The sequence below is a fragment of the Nannobrachium achirus genome (genome assembly GCF_963921795.1).
Source record: "Nannobrachium achirus genome assembly, chromosome: 16".
NCBI lineage: Eukaryota > Metazoa > Chordata > Actinopteri > Myctophiformes > Myctophidae > Nannobrachium > Nannobrachium achirus.
Genome location: NC_137823.1, coordinates 39,942,353 through 39,963,315, shown reverse-complemented (window position 1 = coordinate 39,963,315; position 20,963 = coordinate 39,942,353). Strand labels below are relative to the sequence as shown.

The 20,963-nt window shown below is 42.2% G+C and overlaps 1 protein-coding gene across 2 annotated transcripts in view; it reads left to right on the top strand.

The window, feature by feature from the left end:
• The window catches only part of enpp1 (ectonucleotide pyrophosphatase/phosphodiesterase 1), a 75,980-nt gene that overhangs the window by 38,556 nt on the left and 16,461 nt on the right, over window positions 1-20,963 (top strand). For both annotated transcript variants that reach the window (XM_080743978.1, XM_080743979.1), the window contains 7 exons: window positions 1,319-1,391; window positions 2,780-2,888; window positions 10,614-10,745; window positions 10,876-10,907; window positions 11,061-11,188; window positions 12,557-12,626; window positions 20,256-20,343. In XM_080743978.1, the coding sequence (XP_080600104.1) occupies window positions 1,319-1,391; window positions 2,780-2,888; window positions 10,614-10,745; window positions 10,876-10,907; window positions 11,061-11,188; window positions 12,557-12,626; window positions 20,256-20,343 (632 nt within the window). The remainder of the gene's footprint in view (window positions 1-1,318; window positions 1,392-2,779; window positions 2,889-10,613; window positions 10,746-10,875; window positions 10,908-11,060; window positions 11,189-12,556; window positions 12,627-20,255; window positions 20,344-20,963) is intronic.

Here is a 20,963-nt window from a genome sequence, read left to right as displayed (position 1 = left end):
GACTATCAAATAATAGTCACAGGGATTAACTGTTGATGCTGAGTGCCATGCTGGGAGGCATTGGTTACAATTCTTTATTTTTATTTTATTTTATTTATCTTTGGTATGACCCGGATTGAACCCTACCATGGCCTTGTTTCATAACTGAGCTGGTCTTCATTCATATCTGTAAAAGGTCATTTGGGTGAGAAGGTTCTTGTCCTAACCCCCAACTTGGCGTTTTAGTCTAGTTTTAGTCGACTAAATCTACTGTTGATTTAGTTGACATAAATGTATTTTGGCGGGGCTTGATGGTTAGCTGATTTTACACTTGGTTGCATGCTGAAAATAGCAATCACAAGTTACAACGCGCATTGTGAGCTTGTAAATCTGCTATTTTCAGAGTGCAACACTCGAGCACGACCAAACATAAATTGACATGTCTTTTTAGTTCGACCAACCTTTTTTCCTCATAGTTCTAGTCGATGAAATATTACACTGATATTGTCTAACGCAATGGTTCTAAACCTTTTTACACCAAGTACCACCTCAGAAAATATCTGTCTCTCCATGTACCACCATAATAATTTAATTATTGGCTTAGGAATGCAACAAAAACATCGGCATGAATTCAAAGCTTCATGGAGTGTGTAACCGAACTACTTTTGTGAACTACTCCTTTCACACAATGCCACAGACACTGAGACAGACATTGAGACAAACGTTGAGACAGACATTGAAACATACTGTACATTGAGACATACATTGAGAGCCTTTTTCAACCAAGTTATTGGTCAGAACTACCAAGTTCTGTAGTATAATATGAATATGAACTACTACTTTAACTCCTGCAGTTGTCACACAATGCCACAGACACCGAGACAGACATTGAGACAGACGTTGAAACAAGACATTGAGACATACTGTACATTGAGACATACATTGAGAGCATGAGGAGTGTCCACCGCGCCTCTAGCCTAGTTCAGGCCGGTCCGGTGCATCTCAGGAATGGGACTTGAATATGTGGAAGGAGCTTACTGGAGCAGACACAGACTTTTAAAGCCTTTTTATTAATACAGGGTGCAGGCAAGAGTGACAACGTTTCGATGTCAATACATGACCTGACGAAGATGTATTGACATCGAAACGTTGTCACTCCTGCCTGCACTTGCCAAGTTCTGTAGTATAATATAACTATTTCACTCCACTTTTGTCTTTTTTCTTCTTTTGGGAGACTCCTCTGTGTACCACCAGAGGGGGGCTCAAGTACCACCAGTGGTACATGTACCACAGGTTGAGATTCACTGGTCTAACGATTAGGTTTTGTGTGTGACTTCAGGCCTGACTTCTACACTCTGTACCTTGAGGAGCCGGATGCTGCGGGCCATCGATACGGACCGACGAGCAGCCAGGTTAGACAGCCGTTACGTAACGGCAATTAAACACGCAGCGACATCGCACAGGGGAACATGTTGGACAGAACATGTGTGTCATATATTAACCATGGGATTTGAGGGAAGTGTGAATAGCTAACTTGCATCGCATGGAACTCGTAATCACTTTCAACCTGGCGTCCCTATTCTGGGCATGTCATTAAAGACAAATCGTCTATTTCCGTGTTACACTTTTGTAAAAAGAAAGCGTTAAAATGGGGTTTAACCACTTAAAATCTGTTATTATGCCCAAAATTGGAACACAAATTATTCTTTCCATTTCCTGAGTTTTAGACACAAGGTTTCTACTGTACCTTCTGACAACGACAGAAATGTAAATGCTGGAAGGTTGTGTATATTTTAGAGGAAGTCTACAGTAAGTCAACAACGTTTTGTATTTGTCGTCCCTTGGCCCAAGGTCCTTTGGTAAATCCATTTCATTTGTTAATGACGAAGTTAATGAATAGACTGAGACATTAAGACCCTGGTGTCAAGTAGGACACCTACTGGTTGACAAGTAGTAGTGCCTGAATAGGTTTTCCCAATGTGAAGTGGTTAGGGCAGTGTTTCTCAAACTTTCAAATCTCGAGGTCTCCCCTTAACTCTGACAGTGTACAAATGGAACCAAATGAACCCGTTAGGGTTCATTTGGTTCCATTTGTACACTGTCAGAGTTACAGACTTGTATGGGTCAATTTAGACCCCCCTAAAGGAACCCACAGAGTCCCTTGAATCCACTTTGAGAAACACTGGCTATTTTGAATAGCTGATCTACATCGACACATTGTGAGCTTGTACAGTAGATCGGCTATTTCAAAATAGTAAAAAATGCCTTGAAAGTTTAGGCGTAAAGGGAAAGGTGGCGTGCAAGATAGGGCCCATAAAGCCATAACCACTTGGCTAACAGGAAACCTCATTCAGGCTGTGGTATAGTACAGTACAGTACAGTATACAGTACAGTATACAGTACAGTATCATACTGCACCACATGGGCTGAATGCAGAATCCCTGGTTCAAGACCTGGACATTCAAGACCGTTGCTTTTCAGGAAATGCGACAAAGAACCTATGGATCCAATTTAGTTGTTATTTAGTCACAAGCTCTTGTTAGTACTATTCTTCACAAATATTTATATTTATAGACCCACAGACAGACTTGACCACCTTCTAAAATAGCTACATTTGAGATTTACTGTTTTCACTACTTTTCCGACACTGCCATACAACTAAGTATAAAGTAAGGCATTCATTCGTGAAATAAAACATAAAAAGATGACATAATATGGAGATACAGTAGACTGAGGTTGTGCTGTTGATGCTGTTGTTGTGTGTGTGTGTGTGTGTGTGTGTGTGTGTGTGTGTGTGCAGGTGATCGAGGCCTTGCTGAACGTGGACAGGTTGTTGGGGATGTTAATGGACGGACTCAAGCAGAGGGACTTGCACCGCTGTGTCAACGTGCTGGTGCTCTCCGACCACGGTGAGACTCTAGCCACATTTAAAAAAGTTACAGTCTACTCTATAGTAAGTTGTATGTCTGCTCTCCACGGAGGGAGCTCATTCCAACTGTAACCCCGGGGATTCAAGTCCACTGTCTCTAACAATCTACCACTCAGCAAGAGGGACCCTTTTCCAGGGGAGATACTGAGCTCATGAGCCATTAAGATTGGTTAAAATAACCTTCATTCATAAAAAGTAAGTTCCAGATTGCAGCTTTAAACTCCGCACACTGCTACCATCAAGGTTATAGGTTGTGATGGGGATCAGCGATAAGTTTACAGCGTCTTTTATTTGGAAAATAAACACAGAATTTACTTTTTTTTAAACGGTGCACGAAAGTGCCCAGACGGAACTGATAAAAAAAAACGGTTGGATTATTTTTTCTCTAAAAAAATGAAAGCCAACCACAAAATGCTTTAATGAGAACAGTATGAATAGGAAATGACCTTGTTTATTTTGTAGGGAAGGAAAAGAGCGAAGAAAAAATGGGTGTCCTCGCTTACCCCACTCTCTGGCTTTCCTGAAATCGAGCTGTTTAATGTCACTGGCATTTTTTTTTCTTCCCATTCCAAAAAAACCCTGGTTGGCTCTAGTCTAGGCGAACGGAGGCCTCCCTGTTCCCTCGTCAAGCGCTCTCAGATCGCTTTTCACCCCGGTTCCTTAGAGGGACTGTCCCTCCGTTTAGTTAGTAAGTGTCACAAGTGTCAGCTTCCACTGTTTGACTCGCAGAGTCGCCGTGCCACGACACCTGTTCCGGAGGGGACACACACCAGACTGAGACGCCAGGCCCGGTGACAAATGAGGCTTGTTTGCCGCGGTGTGAGCCAGCTCAGTGGGATAGAAGCGTTAAGGCTGAGTTATACTCATTGTAGTTGCGTGCGGAAGTCCTGTGCGGAAAATAGCCGATCTCCAAGCTCTGCAGATCTACTACACATGATCTGCAAATGTAAAATTGCTTGTAGATCAGTTTTTCCCGTGCACGGCACTAAGTATAAATCTGGCTTTAGTGGGTTGGATGGGGGCAGAGAGGGGGAGATACTCAGGACATCTGCTGGCCATATGTCTAGTCTTGTAATTAGGCATATCCATCGATGAGATGAGATGAGATGTGGCTCAGGGCGATGTTCGTCTATCCTTGTAATAAACGCCTTCAACGGCGTTGTAATTTGGAAGGCGGGTTATTAATTTAAAGTCACTGTAGGCTCCACTGTACACATCAAGGAGAGTTCACACCCTCTACATTACCGTCAACATGCGCTCCCAAATAATTCAGGAGCTGTGACACCAGAAGGGTTTAGTAGTGTAGGGAGTCCTGTGGGAAGTCTGGGAACAGTGGCCAGATCAAACGCTTGATTCTTAGTTGTGTTTGGAAATATGCTCTGAGAGCGCCGGATGCTCTCCCAGGGGTGATCTTGTGGTCGTTTGGAAGATCTGAGGGGTCGAAGTGTCGCTGTTGGAAAGTACTGTGAAAAGAGCATTGGGAGGACTCTGAGAACACACTAACCGCTTTGAGTGAAAAGCTGGGTTGTCACAAGCCTCTGAACGATGGAGGATAGTTGCAGCTTGTTTGGTACTACTACTCTAGGGTCTAGACTAGGGTGACCATATTTTCAGCCGCTCAAACCGGGACCCTCAAAGCAATGCGCACGTTACCGCGCATGAGCGTGCCCATTCTCTAACGTTCGTGCACGCGCACATACACACCGCAGGGTTGCATACAGGCAGTGAGTGATTGACAAACAGCCTCAGCGTTTAATACACGCAATACATTTGTTCATGTTTTCTGATTGCTTAGGTGAGCACGTTTACATGAAAAGAACATGATGAATGTCTATGCAACCACTGAAAACAGCTATTATTTTAATTCTGGCGAAAACCGTGACAAATTTGTAGTGAATGTTGAAAAACGGGACATATTAGTGTTTTAGGGATATTTGAAAACGGGACAGTCCCGGCCAAAACGGGACGTCTGGTCACCCTAGTCTAGACAGTATTTTCAAATCATGATGGCGGTGCCGGCGTACGATGCAGCTATTCTAGCTCTCATACCTGCAGCTTTTTTAGCCCTCTTACTCTTTTAACCTTTCTTTTATCACTTTTAACCCACACAACCACTTGCACTTTCACATGCACTATATTGAATTCACTACATGGGGACCTCTTTAAATGACAAGACACTCACTGTTTTCTCAGGCTTTTATGCTCATTAGTGTGGTTGTAATATAATCTGAGCAACCAGACAGTACTTGTACGACTTTCTTTATTCCATTTTCCATCTTCCATCTTTCCAGATAAACTTAATTTTGCCGTGCTACATTGCTACTCCTCCCACAGTTTTGGTGGCACGCACTTGGGCCATATGTTATATAGTTTCATTTATATTCATTTATTCATGAATTAATTTTCTCGATTAACTTGAATGGGGAAAATGCAAAAAATTACTTTTCACAAATATGGAGACCATCATAGACCACATGAGACTGACACACTATGTCCATATATGGGCAATTGGGCATTCCAAGATATACAGATGACATCAGAGATCTCCATATGGGCATAACAGGGACAAGAACTTACACATCTCCCTATATTGCCATTAATTTATTAGTGAATTAATATTCTCCATTGACTTGAAATAGGAAAAATCAAATGGTAAGACAGAGTTAATTTGCAATTGTGACTCGCGTCACAGCAACCACACTTGCAATATCCCAGAATTGAATTGTTTAAATATACTTCGTTGAGGCGGTTTCTGCCTGGTACCCTCCTTTTTTCCCTCTAGTCTAGACCAAATCCCTTTGGAAAAAATAGCCCATCCACAAAACGTATTGCTTTGCGATGCACAGTATATCTGCTATTTTTGCTGAATGTCCGCCTATTATGACATGCCCAGAATAGAGACGCTATCGTTCCAAAATCCCTTTACAGCTGGATTCTTCAGTCAACTGCTTCAGATTGTGAGATATCAAAGGGCTAGTTGGCCTATTAATAGACATCACTTTGTCATTTGTAATTTGCTATTCTTTACCTGGCCATCACTGACAGGTCCTATGACCTTAGCCTTTTTCTGCGGTCTGGTTTGATTGAAACTTCAGACAGCTTGAAAAGGTTCTCATATCATCACTCTGCACCCGTGGTCAAGTTCAGTGTAACCATAGATGTGGTTCTCTTGTTTTGAGGTACATTTACTGAAATCATAGTACTGTATGTACACTGGAATTTCCCACGTTCCCAGCGTCCCTGATCGGTCCAGGATCTCTGAAATATGGTATGAATTATACCGGTAGGTGCTGTGTCGTGTGTTTCTCTTGATGATCATTCTGTTATGTGACCAAGGCTATTTTCCCCCCACTACAACTAACCACATGTTTTCACTGGTTCTTTAATGTACCTTATAAATAAGGTTTATTACCTCCGCCCACAGAGTAGGTTTTGTTTGTGTGTTTGCAAAAATAACTTAGATGGAAGGATCCATGAAACTTTGAGTGAATGAATCAGAGGGCTGGGCCAGGTCAAAAAGGTCACAATCAAGAGCAAAGTTACATAATCGTTTGCCATCTGTAAGGCAGGAATTTCACAATATATCTCGACAGTTGCATAGAGTTTCCAGAGGTAGGATTGGGGCGGGTACATGTTTAGGACCGATTCACCTAAAATGAAAATAACTAAGTAACTAACTAATATTCATTATTAAAACATTATCGTCTCTATTGGGTAGAAACCTCCAAAACTGTTACTTTTCAGGATTCAAAAGTAGCAGATCTACACTCTCAAAATGCGGCGTGAAATTTGAGCTTGTGGATCTCCTACTTTTGATGCTTTTGTGTGATGCTGTGGTATGATCAAGTAGGCCATTAATTTACAAAAAAACACAAAAAGTTAGAATATGTTGATTAGAGGTTTCTGCCCGACAGCAACAATATACTGTAAATGTTACAGACAGACAGACATAGAGAAAGCGAGAGAGAGAGAGACAGACAGACCTTTATTGATCCTGAGGGGACTTCAGGTGTCATTCATCGTGTATACTATGCTGTGAGCCATTGAATTGATATGTATCATTCTGTTTTTGTAAACAATAGTCATCAGTAGCTGCTTTATTCATAACATGGGACACATGCTGCTTTTTCTATCGCAGCACAGTGGCAGGATGTGCTGCTAGTAGTAACAGCTGAACTACCCTACTCAGCCCAGAGCCACAGCGCAAAATGAACTTTATCCAGTTGGATCCATGTATGAAATATCCAAACTAGCCAAGAAATCTATGAATATACACTTCAAAGCAAGCCGTAAAGGGCTAAAGACCGCTTTGAAATCTACAAACCCACAGTTAAGTGACATTTTTGTTTTCAATGGATTGGCTTTTAAAATAAAGGAACTTTTTTGCTCTTGAAACCATAGCTGATAGAGACAACTAGGAAACCACCAAGACAGAGGAAAAGAAAACATTTCAATAAAGACAGATTACTGTTTAACTTTATTTAAACATTGTTCACCTTGCAGGCTCTGTCCGTAATGACATGCTTGGCTTTGTTTGCTGCGACTACTGACGTCTACTCTACACACAATTTAATGATAAAGTTGCTGTGTTCAAGACTTGGGATGATGTGCACTGTAATGTTAATTTGTATAAATATGATGTCACACCATGATTAACTGAGGCTGACCGCAAACACTCCAAGTCTACACATGTCCACCCCTTTATACTGTAGATGGATTCCTGTGCTACTAAAGCAGCACCAGTGGTGTAAAGTAACTAAGTACGTTTACTCAAGTACTGTTTACGTACAATGTTCAGGTACTTTTACTTTACTGGAGTATTTCCTATTTTCTATACTTTTACTTCTACTCCACAAAAAAACATAGTTACTACCGGTAGTTACTATTTTGTTTGCCAAACACATTAATTCCTTTATACAGTATATTTTATACTTTTTTTATATTTAAAAACTTGTGAAATGGGACATTCTGCTGAATGAGTACTTTATAGGTTTGGTACATTTTGATACCAATACTTTTGTACTTTTAATCAAGTACATTTTAATACTGAACTTTTAAGTGTTTCTGCATTGCAGTATTGATACTTTTACTTAAGGATACAGTGTGAGTACTTACAGTATTCCACCACTGAGCTCCTTCTAGTGTGAGACCATAGACTGTAAGAAATAATGGACGAAGGGAGCCGTGACGCGTCACCCATTGGTTTCTACAGACCCGCTTTGTAGCCACTATCAGTAAGACGCCCTAAGGGCGAGAAGCGACCTTGCCCTAAAGGGCGAGGTCACCCACATGGGCGCTTGCAGACTGCTCAACTTTGACCTACAATCAGTAGGCCTCAATCACAAGTACCGAAAACATACCCTGCTTTATCAAACATTTTCAAAAACGCATGTCATGCTGTGGGAAGAAGACTTGAAACTATAGATTGAGAACGTAGTCTTTATTAAAAGGTTTACTACGGTATTTCTCTATAAGGTTATGGAGAATAACATTGGGTCATAGTAGATTCGTCTCATATAAGAATTGTGGTCCAAAAATAAACAAACCGTCCCAGCAATATTATCAGGGAGGTGGCTCTGTATCGTTTACTCACTCATATTTGGTGAAGTTTGAGGAGCGCTCTACTAAATAGAGAATCTACTCCCACCTTAAGAATGTTTTTATCCATGTTGGGAGTGCTTCACAGGCATGTGTTTAATAAAGTTTCTCTCCATATCTAAGAACAGACCTTGAACCCCGCTTCAGTGAAAGAGCTTGTTTATCTCTGTTCAAAAGGGACTACCTCATTCAAGGATGTCGCCTTCACGAAATTCTGACCCCAAGTATTCCTATTTGGGTGCCATGGCATTGGTCCGAAGGTTCATTAGTCCGAAGGTTCATTAGTCCGAATTTGTTAAGAATACTATGCCTAACTCTAACCCTAACCCTAACCCTAACCCTAACCCTAACCTCAGTAACCCTAACTAAATTCGGACTAATGAACCTTCGGACTTATGGGCAGTCCCCCCTATTTGCACAGTTCTAACAGTATGCAGTTACTTTGTATTATTATTATTATTATTGTTGTTACCCTTATTAGTGTGGTTGCCCAACAGGGCAACACACTGTAGTCTTGGGGAAACTTTATTTATTCTAGATAAACGTTATTTATTCTAGATAAACTTTATTTGTGAATGTTTTTTTTACCATGAATCAATAGGCAGGTAAATTGCATTGAGTTCAATGGGGGAGTGGTGTTAGCTCGAGGATTGGTCGAGCTTCACATGGCAGTTAGCTTGCTGCAGAATATAGCCACGGCAACCACACTTGCAATTTCCAATTGCATCTTTCTAGTTGTTATTATAACTCACCCAGTGCCTAAGCTGTAATCGTGGGTGCTACTCCCCCTCTGCCAACCAGTTCCTTTCCCCCTCCATTTGGCTGACCAGGGGGAGGCAGTAGAGACTTAGGCCGATGTATCCTTGAATTTTAAACACTCCTATAACTAATCAATGTATTTTACTCCATGAATACATAGGATAGGCATCCATAAGCTTTCTGCTTCAGCCTATTCGTTTTGATCACCTGTAACAATGACTAAGTGGATGTATGACTTGCAAAATTGTATGTGAGTGATCAAATAAACTAAACTAAACTAAAACTGCATGTTTTTATGAGGGTACATACCCAAGGGGACACAGGAAGAACATGCAAACTCCACACAGAAAGTCCCTTTTGCCAACCCCACCTAGGGTATGGCACCATGGAATGACCATTCCACTGATGACGCGGAGGAAAGATTCTAGCTGAAGGTGGTCGCCACCGTGCCCCACCATATGCAGTTACTTAAAACACACAATTTCTATTTTAGAAACTTATAGCCATAAATAGCAATTAATATATTGATTATTTTTATGAGACAAAGGTATGTCAAAGTTCCAGATTTTAATTTAATTCAGCCTTTGATTGTGTTCTGTTCCATCATAATGATTATAAGAAAGAAACTATCCCAAGGCCAAACTTACTTGCTGTCCCCTGTAGGCCATCAATGGCTTCATTTCCAAGTGCTTTGCCTAATCTTCTTTTCTGTGAGTCCATGGCACAAAACAAAATATTTTTCAAATGGGGGGCCTGTGGTCAAATAAATGTCAATTTGATGTCAATTTGACATGAAAATGTTTGACAGCCACTACAGCTGATTAGAGTCTAAACAATTGTGTGTGTTCCATAAAGCGATTTAAAAGGCTGAATGTGCACTACACACCAGCTTTTGTAAACAAGAAATCTGTCTATCTTGAGGTACAGAATGCATTCTTGGAGTAGCAATCCTTTCATCCATTTTCTCCCCAAATTAGTCGCTATGCCTATTGATTCCTCCCCACACTTATTTATGTGTTGTCACTGCTGTTGTATTCTATTAAGCGCCAGTGAAGCCTTCGTCCTACTCCTCCCGCCCAACACTTCCCGCTGGCAGGTGCCGCCCCAGCCGTAGGAGTACATGCAATGACCAATATCACCCTCGCCGCCTGGCTTCCCTCCCCTGACCACGGGCCAATTGTGTTCACATAGACGCACCACAAAGCTGGAAGCACCACGGTGGATCCGAACCCTCAACCTCCGTGGTGGTGGTGGGCATAGGGACGTTTACCACTGCACAACCCGAGCGCTACATTATGCTTTCCCCAGTGTGATGGTTCTAGTTATTATTGCTGTTCTTGTATTGCAGGCATGGAGGAGGCCTCGTGTAAAAAGGCAGCGTATGTGTCGTCCTATCAGGACAACATTGATGACTTTGTGGTCATCCAAGGCCCCGCCGCTCGTATCAGACCCAAGCGCCTTCCAGAAGACTTCTTTTCCTGTGAGTTCCCCTCGATAACATCCTACTGTATATTATTCACTATTATCAGCGTGGCTGTAACCAAAACAATGCCGCGTATCCTTATCTTCTCATGCGTTGTTCCTGTGTGTGTGTGTCTTCCTCCATGCAGTCGACTATGAGGGCCTGGTGAAGAATCTGTCGGTATGTTGAGCGTCGCACATAACCTCTGTTGACGTTTGTATTGTTTAAGAGGAATGACAAATTATCTGCCTGCTTGACTCCCCATCAAACAGCACATTCCCTCTGTGTGCGGTGTGTTGATTTCTCCTCTCCTGTCTGCCCTGTGTTCTGAAGTGCAGGATCCCTGACCAGCCAATGAGGCCCTACCTCAAAGAACACCTCCCCAAGCGCATGCACTTTGCCAACAACGTGCGCATCGAGAGGGGCCACCTCTACATGAAGCCAGGCTGGCAGGCGGCGCTGTAAGTGACCCCTGCAGCTCACATCTACAGCTCTACGGTTATCTTTACCCACGGCAGCCCCACATTTGGGGCTTTCTCGTTAGAACTAGATTGAACAGTCTGAACGGCAATAAGAACAACACACGGAAACTGATTTTTGTGAATCAGATTCCTAGTTGGGAAGCCTTATACTTCCTGGTATGAGAGTGTCCACTCACCAGAAATAGCACATCTACAAGCTCAAGCGACAATCTGCTATTTTCAATGAGCGACACCATTGTACGAACTGTACGAAAAAGAACTGAACCGGTTCAACCCTGGTGGAAAAGGGGCTTAAGTGTGCAAAGAAAACATTTCAGTGCTACTAAGGATCTAGGATACCATGGTAAACATCAATCCTAGCATCTGTCTAAACAACCTTCTATCTAAATAACATTCTGTACATTGTGGATAAGCAAACTGTATACTGTCTACTCTAAATAACATGTGTAGCATATGGGTAACCCATCATAGGAGACAGGAGTGCTAGGGGGTGAGGTGGAGAGAAGATGTGAGTGCTAGGGGGTTTAGGTGGAGAGTGAAGAGGTGAGAGCTAGGGGGTGAGGTGGAGAGAAGATGTGAGTGCTAGGGGGTGAGGTGGAGAGAGAAGAGGTGAGTGCTAGGGGGTGAGGTGGAGAGAGAAGAGGTTAGTGCTAGAGGGTGAGGTGGAGAGAGAATAGGTGAGTTTTCAGACTGGTGAAAAAATAGTAGTGAGTCCTCTCGGTTGTCCCAAGCCCCCAGAACCACGGTAGAAAGTTGAAGCAGCTGGCCCCTACTGGCCAAAGCTGGAGTGAACTATATGCACGAGCATAAGAGCGCGCCGCTGGAGTCTACAATAGGGTTCAATGGACGTCGAGTGACGTTTGTGATTACATCTCTGCAGTTTCTCCCACAATGCACCTGGATTTGCTTCTTCCGGGTGCTTCAAAACGCCACTGAGCACTTGCATTGAAATTAATAGCTGGAGGCGGGGCTGTCCGCACTCTATAATTTATATAACTCTATGGGTTGTCCTGACTGCGGGAGGGGGGGGTCAAAGGTCAGGAGGGTGAAGAGTCTAGAACGCTTGGAACGTTGGCCAGGATGTTTTAGGGACGGGAGGGACATACGTCCTGTGTTAGACACCCTTCCTCTGACATGCACACGTGCACACACACACACACACACACACACACACACACACACACACACACACACACACACACACACACACACACACACACACACTCTCTCTCTCTCTCTCTCTCTCTCTCTCTCTCTCTCTCTCTCTCTCTCTCTCTCTCTCTCTCTCTCACTCTCTCACACTCTCTCCATTCCCAGTGTGTTTATTCTGCTCTGTGTCTTCCTCAGCCAGCCGAAGGAGATCAAGTACTGCACGGGAGGATTCCACGGATCAGATAACCTCTTCAAAAACATGCAGGTCAGAGTTGAGGACATATTATCACTGTGTTTTCTTTGGTTAAACTTAAACTCCAGTTGACTGGGGTCCTCCAGGGGTCTGTACGAGTCTCTTCACTGAAAATAGCCGATCTGCAAGCTCACAACAACGCATCGCGATCTTGTAGATCGTCTTCGCTGAATGTTCACCTCCGAATAGGGATGCTAGGGTTCACTCTTATCTTGACTAAATGTGACGGGACTCAGGAGACTTTGACAACAGGCGATTACTCACTAACAAATGGCACAGATTACATTTGACAACCAGCTGATGGCGCTGTTCTGCACCTGCGTGAGGAAATGCATCTCCTTACCATACTGGGTGAATAGCCTACCATACAACATTATATCTCATTGCGAGCTTGTAGCTATTTTTACCTACAATAGGGATGCTAAGGTTCAAGTGGTTGAGCCCTACTCTACATACATTGTCATATATGACAAATGGCGAAAATAGCTTATGTACAAGATGACAACGCCCCAGGGAGCAGAGAGTTCACGTGGCGGAGGTCCGCTGTGATCTGTATGACAGAATCCTTTCCCACTGCCAGTAGACAGTTTACCTTTCTGTGTTTGTTTCTGGTGATTTAAGTTTGATCCAGATCATATATGGGCACAAAACTCACTACAGGAGTTATATCAACCAGACAAGTATGCCTGTCATCTTTACACCCACACTTTTGCCAGAAATGAGTGCATTCCATAAAATAATTGCCTACAGTACGTGATGTGCCTGCCGGGTGCAAGCCTCTGTCTCTGTCTGTCTCTCTCTCTCTCTCTCTCTCTCTCTCTCTCTCTTTCTCTCTCTCTCTCTCTCTCTCTCTCTGTCTGTCTCTCTGACTACCATAGATGGTGCGGGACACACTGTAAATAATATGAACCATTATCAGGCACAGACACCTACACCTTGGTGTGTCCATGCCTAGACTCTGGGAAGATAGTTTACGACTTTACGTCCTTTGAGTAATTCTATGTTGAACACCAGAGATTTTAACCTGGGTGTCCCACGTAGGGATAGAGAATCAAACATCTACCGCTTGACCAAGAGGGAATTCCCCTTTTTTCAGAGGAGATATTAGGTTTTTATGGGGGGTTTTGCTATAAATGCTTGCCACAGTTGGATTCAGTCTAATACATGTAGTTTATGTTGAAGTGTCAGGTGTTAAGCCCTTGAACCATTGCGTTCCTATTCTGGAGGAGAAGATTCTGCAAAAATAGCAGATCTACAATCGGTCAGTAATTTTCTGCCAAGAGATTCAGTGTGAAGGTAAATACTAGCTGACCTAGTATAGAGCCCTGGTTGGGGGACCCTGGTCATAGTATGTAGTGTTTATTCAATGACTAGAGAGACCGGAGGTGTGTCTCTAATCTCTTGGTAAATACAGATTTGTGTGAAAGTGAGCGTTTTATTTATTTTGTATGTGTCTGAAATCGTATCTAAATATAGTTTTGCTTTTACAGCATTTGCGCTTAACTGCCCACTGGTTAAATCACAGTTTATGCTAGCGACTGTTTGGCTATTTCAAAATGCATATTTGCATTTTCAAGTTGTTGACAGAGACTGTCAACATGCATGCAGGCCCAAGGCCGTAAATCTGAGATATAACAAGTTGTCCAGCAATCTAAAATTCCACGAGCTTGGCAGAGCTACTGACCACGACCAGTGACCACAGTATTTTCATCCCAACTAGGAACAGAACCGAGGGAGAAACGTCAAACTCCATAAATATAATGGCTTCATAAAGAGCTTAGTTTAATACAACAATTTACCCTAATCCACAAATCTCTCGCTGAACAGAGACAGACTGTTGGCTCGCTCAAGTCTCAAAAATTCGGAAGCAGAACATAAAGTGGATGTCCGCCGCGTTACAGTACCTTGGCGCTGGTATAAAATAACTACTACTAACTGGAACCCAAATTAGTCGAAGCCTATATCTAGATTGCTGCTTAGCAGACATGGCTGTGCAGGAAGCACACTGTGGAAATGTTGTTGTCTGGAGAGAGAAGTTTCACTCAGCAGAGGCGCCGAGTTTTGTCCATGCCGCGGGGGGCTGAAGCCATATCGAGGGCTACTTCCCCCCCCCCCCCCCCCCAGTCGTCGCAAAAAAGGGATTTTTTTTTTCCCTCAAATGTATACTTTATTTACAGTTTGTCAATAGTACAGTGGTACATTTTTCAATGAAAGTTCAGCATGTTTCAACAGTTAAGCACCATAGTATCAAAGTAACATTCATAGTCATAGTCTTTTGAATACAATTTCATTTAGTTTTAGTCATATTTTTGTCATCTGAAATGTTTTAGTCTAATTTTATCATAAGATTTTAGTTAACTAAACTAAACTTTATTTTGTCAACAAAAAAAAATATTTTGATGGGCCTTGATGGCGTCTTAATGGCTGATTTTACACTTGGTTGCATGCTGAAAATAGCTGATCTACAAGCTCACAACGAGTCGCAGCACGACGCAATGTGAGCTTGTTGATCCATCCATCAGGCCTACGTAGTTAGTGTCACATCAGAATGAATTATGTTTTATTGAAAAAATATTAAAAAGGAAGGAAGCTCCTTGAATGCAAAACCAATCTAAACCTTGTATCTCCTTTTTATGTTTTTTCATCACTTAAAGATGAAAAATCATTCAAGAGTGTCACGCAAAAGTAGTGAAAATATTTTCATCATTTATGGAAAGTAATATTTTGGACATAACGAATGAATCTTTTGAACGGATCATTACCGTGAACGAAATGATCCGTTCACTGAAATGAACGGTATTGCCCATCACTACTCCACAGCCCTGAAAATGACCTCTCTGAGCTGCATGACGTTACGTGGATAGTCAGGACTTGTTTCAGCAGCCGTGTGAGCTCTACCTGCTGCTATATGGGAGCGCTCTACCTGCCCGGTTAAAACAAAAGAACTATAGGCAACGTTTGCATACATGCAAATAGGCTATGGGTGCGCTCCGCCTCCCAACAGTTTAGTTTTAATCTCTCCCACAGCCCCCCCACAGGAATGTGGGGGGGGCTGGTGTTTTCCCCTCAAACGAAGCCGTACGTGTTAATTTCGGCTTGGTCTCGCGGGGTGCCGCAACCCCCCATACCCCACAGACTCGGCGCCTATGTCACTCAGTGAACCAGAACTGTGGCTGAATGTACCACATGATCTTTGTATAATCGCTGCTATTGTTTTTTATTTTTCTAAGGTTCGTTTAGAAGGCATGCTCATCTTTAGCATGGCGGTACATTTTGACACGTAAACTGTGTCCCCATGCAAAGGCCATGAACTTTGACGGCTGCAGCACCTCTGTGGATAACTTAAGTCCCAGGTTTCCAGAAAGTAACATACTGTACCTGTTTCCTGTTCCGGTTTGTTTTCCCCTAGCTTTGTTTGATTTTCTCTGTAGCAGATTGAACCTTCACATGTCTGTCTCCAGTTCAAATCTTCAGCAGAGCCAATCAAATTAAGCTATGGGGAAATGAACCGTACCAGGATACCGGGTATAGCCCCAAGACGGAAATAGCAAGACTCACCATCTCCGGTTTACTTGCCGTATCTACGCGGAGTAGGTGGCCACCTTTTTAGGAGACCGGAAGAAGGTTGGGGTCTATTATTTCCAATGGAAGAGCGAAGGTGAACATAGCATCTTAACCATTCTTTAGCCCCATGGTCCCAGAACTAAATGTTGGACCTGATCATCACAAGCCACACAATATTTCCAATGATTTTCATATTAAAAAAGAGAGACAAATCAGGAGAAAACTTTGTTATTGACCTTTCTCTGTCTCAGCAACACACTCTCGTGGGATCTAGCACCAGTAAACATAGGAGATGATAGGACGTTCACGAGATTTTTCAATTCAATTTACAGATTATTTGTTGTATTATACAAAACTGATGCTAGGTTCTTGGTTTACCTATGATCCTAGATTACTGAGGCACTACACTGTCTCTGCATTTGATGTATGCGATGTTTACCTTGTGTTTACCTCGCTCTGGATATAGAGTGTCTGCTAAATGCAGAACATTCAATGAAGAATGAATAAAGAGTACTATACAGCGTCCCAGGTACTTGCCTGGGAAATTGAACTGACCGGTGACCTTCATTTCACAAGCTCATTTCTGTAACTATTATACCTGATTTATACTTGTTTGCGCGCCATGTTGCGTACCGAAAATAAGCATCTGGTGTTGTGAGCTTTTGGTGTGCGACACTGGTGTGCAACTAAGCATACGTCAGGCATTAGTCTACCACTGCACCATATAACACATGATAAAGTGTCTGTAAATCCACATCCAGGCACAAAACCGGGTTCAATTCCACATAGGGGGGGCGGCTGTAGCTGAGTGGTTTGGGAGTCTGCCTGGGGAGCCAGAGCTCCTGGTTGTAGCAGGTACGATTCCCGGCCAGGCAGCTACGTGTCGATGTGTTCCTTAGCAAAACTCTTAACCCATAATTGCTCCCCGAGCGCCACATATGGCTGCTCACTGCTCATAGTCATTATAGGATGGGTTAAATGCAGAGAATACATTTCACGTATGTGCAAATGTACTGTGACAAACAACTCCCCAAGGCGTGGGGCCTATATTATTATATTAGTATGATATAGTGGGGCCTCACCTACAATACCACACCTACAGTAAAGTGTACTTTAAATTCACTTTTACTACAACCATTTAAGGTCTGTAAAATGAACAGTGCAGACATCCACCAAAAAATGCATTTGACTACACAAACTAGAGTGGTTGTAGTTGTAAGCCACCCACACATGTTTTGCTTCGGGTTCATTTTGTTTCTTTCCGAGACCCATGTTTACAAGGTTGCCGTCTGCCACCTTCGTGTTGCTCTTTATATGATATGTCTGTGTCAGTTCCTGGTCGTGGTTTTGCACTGGAATTTAACTCGGTATAAATAGCCAACAAACGTTACTCTCTCCAAAAACAGGTGTCTGAGCAAAAGGAATGTCTGTCGTACAAATGTCTTCACGATGTGCGTGCGCGTGTTTCTGTGTGGCTGACCCAATATAGACAAACAAACCATACTACTTAAAATAGTCAGGGTTACATCATCTGCACTCAGTTCCACATTCCACGTATTTACAACTTCCATTATAGTATAGTTTTTTCCATAATAGACATACAAGTTTGCTTTAACTACTTAAACCCTATATGCTTCATTTCTACGACAAATAGCTTACAACACGTTGCATTGCGATGTACTATGAGCTTGTAGATCTGCTATTAATGCAGAATGTTCAACTATTTTAGCAGAATTTTCACCTAGTTCATTTGGCTAAAAGTAAACATAAAATATGTACACACATTTAAACTTTCTCTATAAGTAGTTTCCATAATAGTCACTTTAAAAGTAAACCTTTTTAAATATTTACACAGTCTTTTATTTGGTACTGATTGTTTGAGACCGGGAGAAAATTATCTGTGGTCGCAATTTCTTGTTCGTAAAGATGGATCAATGTGATTTTCTACTGTCTATCTCTTTCCTTCGTTTTGTATATGTCTCCATATACACTAGGTGAGTCATTCTAAGAGAAAATATGGCCTAACCCCAAAAAAATTGATACAAAAGGTTTTTCAATGGATTCTGGTAGCATTGGGCATGCTAAATAACATACTCAAAATCTACCAAAATCTACCTCCCCGAAAGCCGCCATTTTCAAGATGGCGTCCCAGATGGTTGCGGGGAGCTTAAAATGGCTATATCTCGAATGGAAAAAAAATTTCAAATGCTTTTTCAACTGATTCTGGTACTTCTGGACATGCTTGAGAACATACTAAAGATTTACGAAAATACACCTTCCAGAAAGGCTTAATTTTCAAGATGGCGTGTCCATGATGGTTGCTGGTAGCTTATAATGCTTATAACCTGGGATTAATATGTAAAAAATCATAACAATTATGCACTTGGTGACTAGTTTTAGATTGTTGGCATGGTGTTAGGTATGGGCATAAGGCCTTCAAAAAAGATAGCAAACAAGTTGGGCTCACCCCCTAGTCGTCTGTTTGCAATGAATCCAATATTAAATAGGTCAGTATATGGTTGAAACCCCAAATAATTGATGGAAGAGAATTTTCAATGGATTCTCTTACTAGTGGGTATGCTAAATCACATAGCCTACTAAAAGCTGAGGGGGGGGAAAAAAACTACTGGAAATGCATACTTTTCAAGATGGCACATATTCCCTCCCAATTTATATGCATTTTAAGCTCCCATGGACGCCATCGTGAAGATTATGCCTTTTCAGTGGTTTGTTTGTCCTAAGCTTTTAGGATGTTATTTAGCATACCTAATAGTAACAGAATCAATTGAAAAATCTCTTCCATCAATTATTTGGGGTTTCAACCATGTATAAACCAATTTAATAATAGATTAATTTCAAACAGACCACTAGGGGACTAGCCCAAATTGTTGCAGATGGTTTTTGAAAACCTTATGTCCGTACCCAACACCATGCCAAAAGTCAAAAACGTGTCACCAAGTGCATAATTGTTATGATTTTTTACATATTAAATCCCAGTTTATAGGCATTTAAAGCTCCTGCAGCCACCGTGGACGCCAGTCACACGCCATCTTGAAAATGAAGCCTTTCTGAATGGAATATTTTCCTCTATTTTTAGTATGCTCTAAAGAATGTCCAGAGGTACCAGAATCAGTTGACAAAATATTAGCAAAATCTTTTCTATTCGAGATATAGCCATTTTAACCCTACCAGTGCCAGCCCCTAGATGGCGCCAAAGAATGCCAGGCTTTCTCCCATAGGCGAGCGCATTAGCATCCGGGGACTCACGTTGCAGTGACGCGCGTGCTCACGTTCGTGCACGTCATGGAAAGGTCCCGGATGATAATGCTAACAGAATAGCTATTCCCATTTTGTCATTTTAAAGATCATTTTTCGGCGATTTCGCCGTAAATAAACCTTGCGCCACATCCCTAAAAACACAATCCAGAGATATGGGCCTCCAAAGATGTGGTTTTTCATTGGATTCGGCGGCGATTCGCGGCTACGTTCGCGGCTCACGGCCGGCATGGCTTCCCCAGGATTTGGACCACTGGATTTTAAATTTAGGCTCAGGCTTCAGAAGGCCTCGGATCATTTTATTCATTTCATTAAAAATCCCGAACATGTTCGGGATAGGCACACTGGACTACGTTCCGGAAGCGGCGCTGAACATTCGGTGAACATTGGGGGTCTCAAAAATGTATTTTAAACCATTTTTAATGGAATATATCGTCGGACCATGTAAAATGGCTAGCTGGCTAGCGTAGGACGAGCCAGGACCACCCACGACTCTACAAGCAGCTCAGGGTAAGTCAATTAATAAAAAAAAAATTGTTTTGGATTGAACATATCCCGAACATGTTCGGGATAGGCACAGAATGAGTTAAGCTCCCCATAGTCAACTCGGACGCCATCTTGAAAATGGCGGCTTTCGGGGAGGTAGATTTTGGTAGATTTTGAGTATGTTATTTAGCACACCCAATACTACCAGAATCCATTGAAAAACCTTTTGTATCAATTTTTTGGGGGTTAAACCTTATAATGACTCACCTACACTAAATGTATGAATTTAACTGTGTTTATCTCTACTTCTTCCAGACTATTTTCATTGGCTATGGCCCAGGACTTAAACACAGGACTGTTGTTGCCCCTTTTGAGAATATTGAAGTTTACAACCTCATGTGCGGTAAGCCACTTTGTTTTTACTGTACTGGAGCCCAATGTTGATTTTGACAGCAAATTCATAGTCATAGTCTTTAGAATACAATTTCATTTAGTTTTAGTCATATTTTAGTCATCTGAAATTTATCATAAAATTTCAGTTAACTAAATCTACAGTTTATTTTGTCAACAAAAGAATATTTTGATGGGCCTTGATGGCGTCGTAATGGCTGACACTTGGTCGCATGCTGAAAATAGCAAAATAACAAAGAGTCGCAGCATGACACAATGTGAGCTTGTTGATCCATCCATCATGCCTACATAGTTAGTGTAACATCAGAATAAAATGTGTTTTATTGAAAATATTAATATATATATAATATTAAAAAGGAAGTGAGTGTGTTTTTGTGTGTGTGTGTGTGTGTGTGTGTGTGTGTGTGTGTGTGTGTGTGTGTGTGTGTGTGTGTGTGTGTGTGTGTGTGTGTGTGTGTGTGTGTGTGTGTGTGTGTGTGTGTGTGTGTGTGTGTGTGTGTGTGTGTGTGTGTGTGCGTGCGTGCGTGCGTGCGTGCGTGCGTGCGTGCGTGCGTGCGTGCGTGCGTGCGTGCGTGCGTGCGTGCGTGCGTGCGTGCGTGCGTGCGTGCGTGC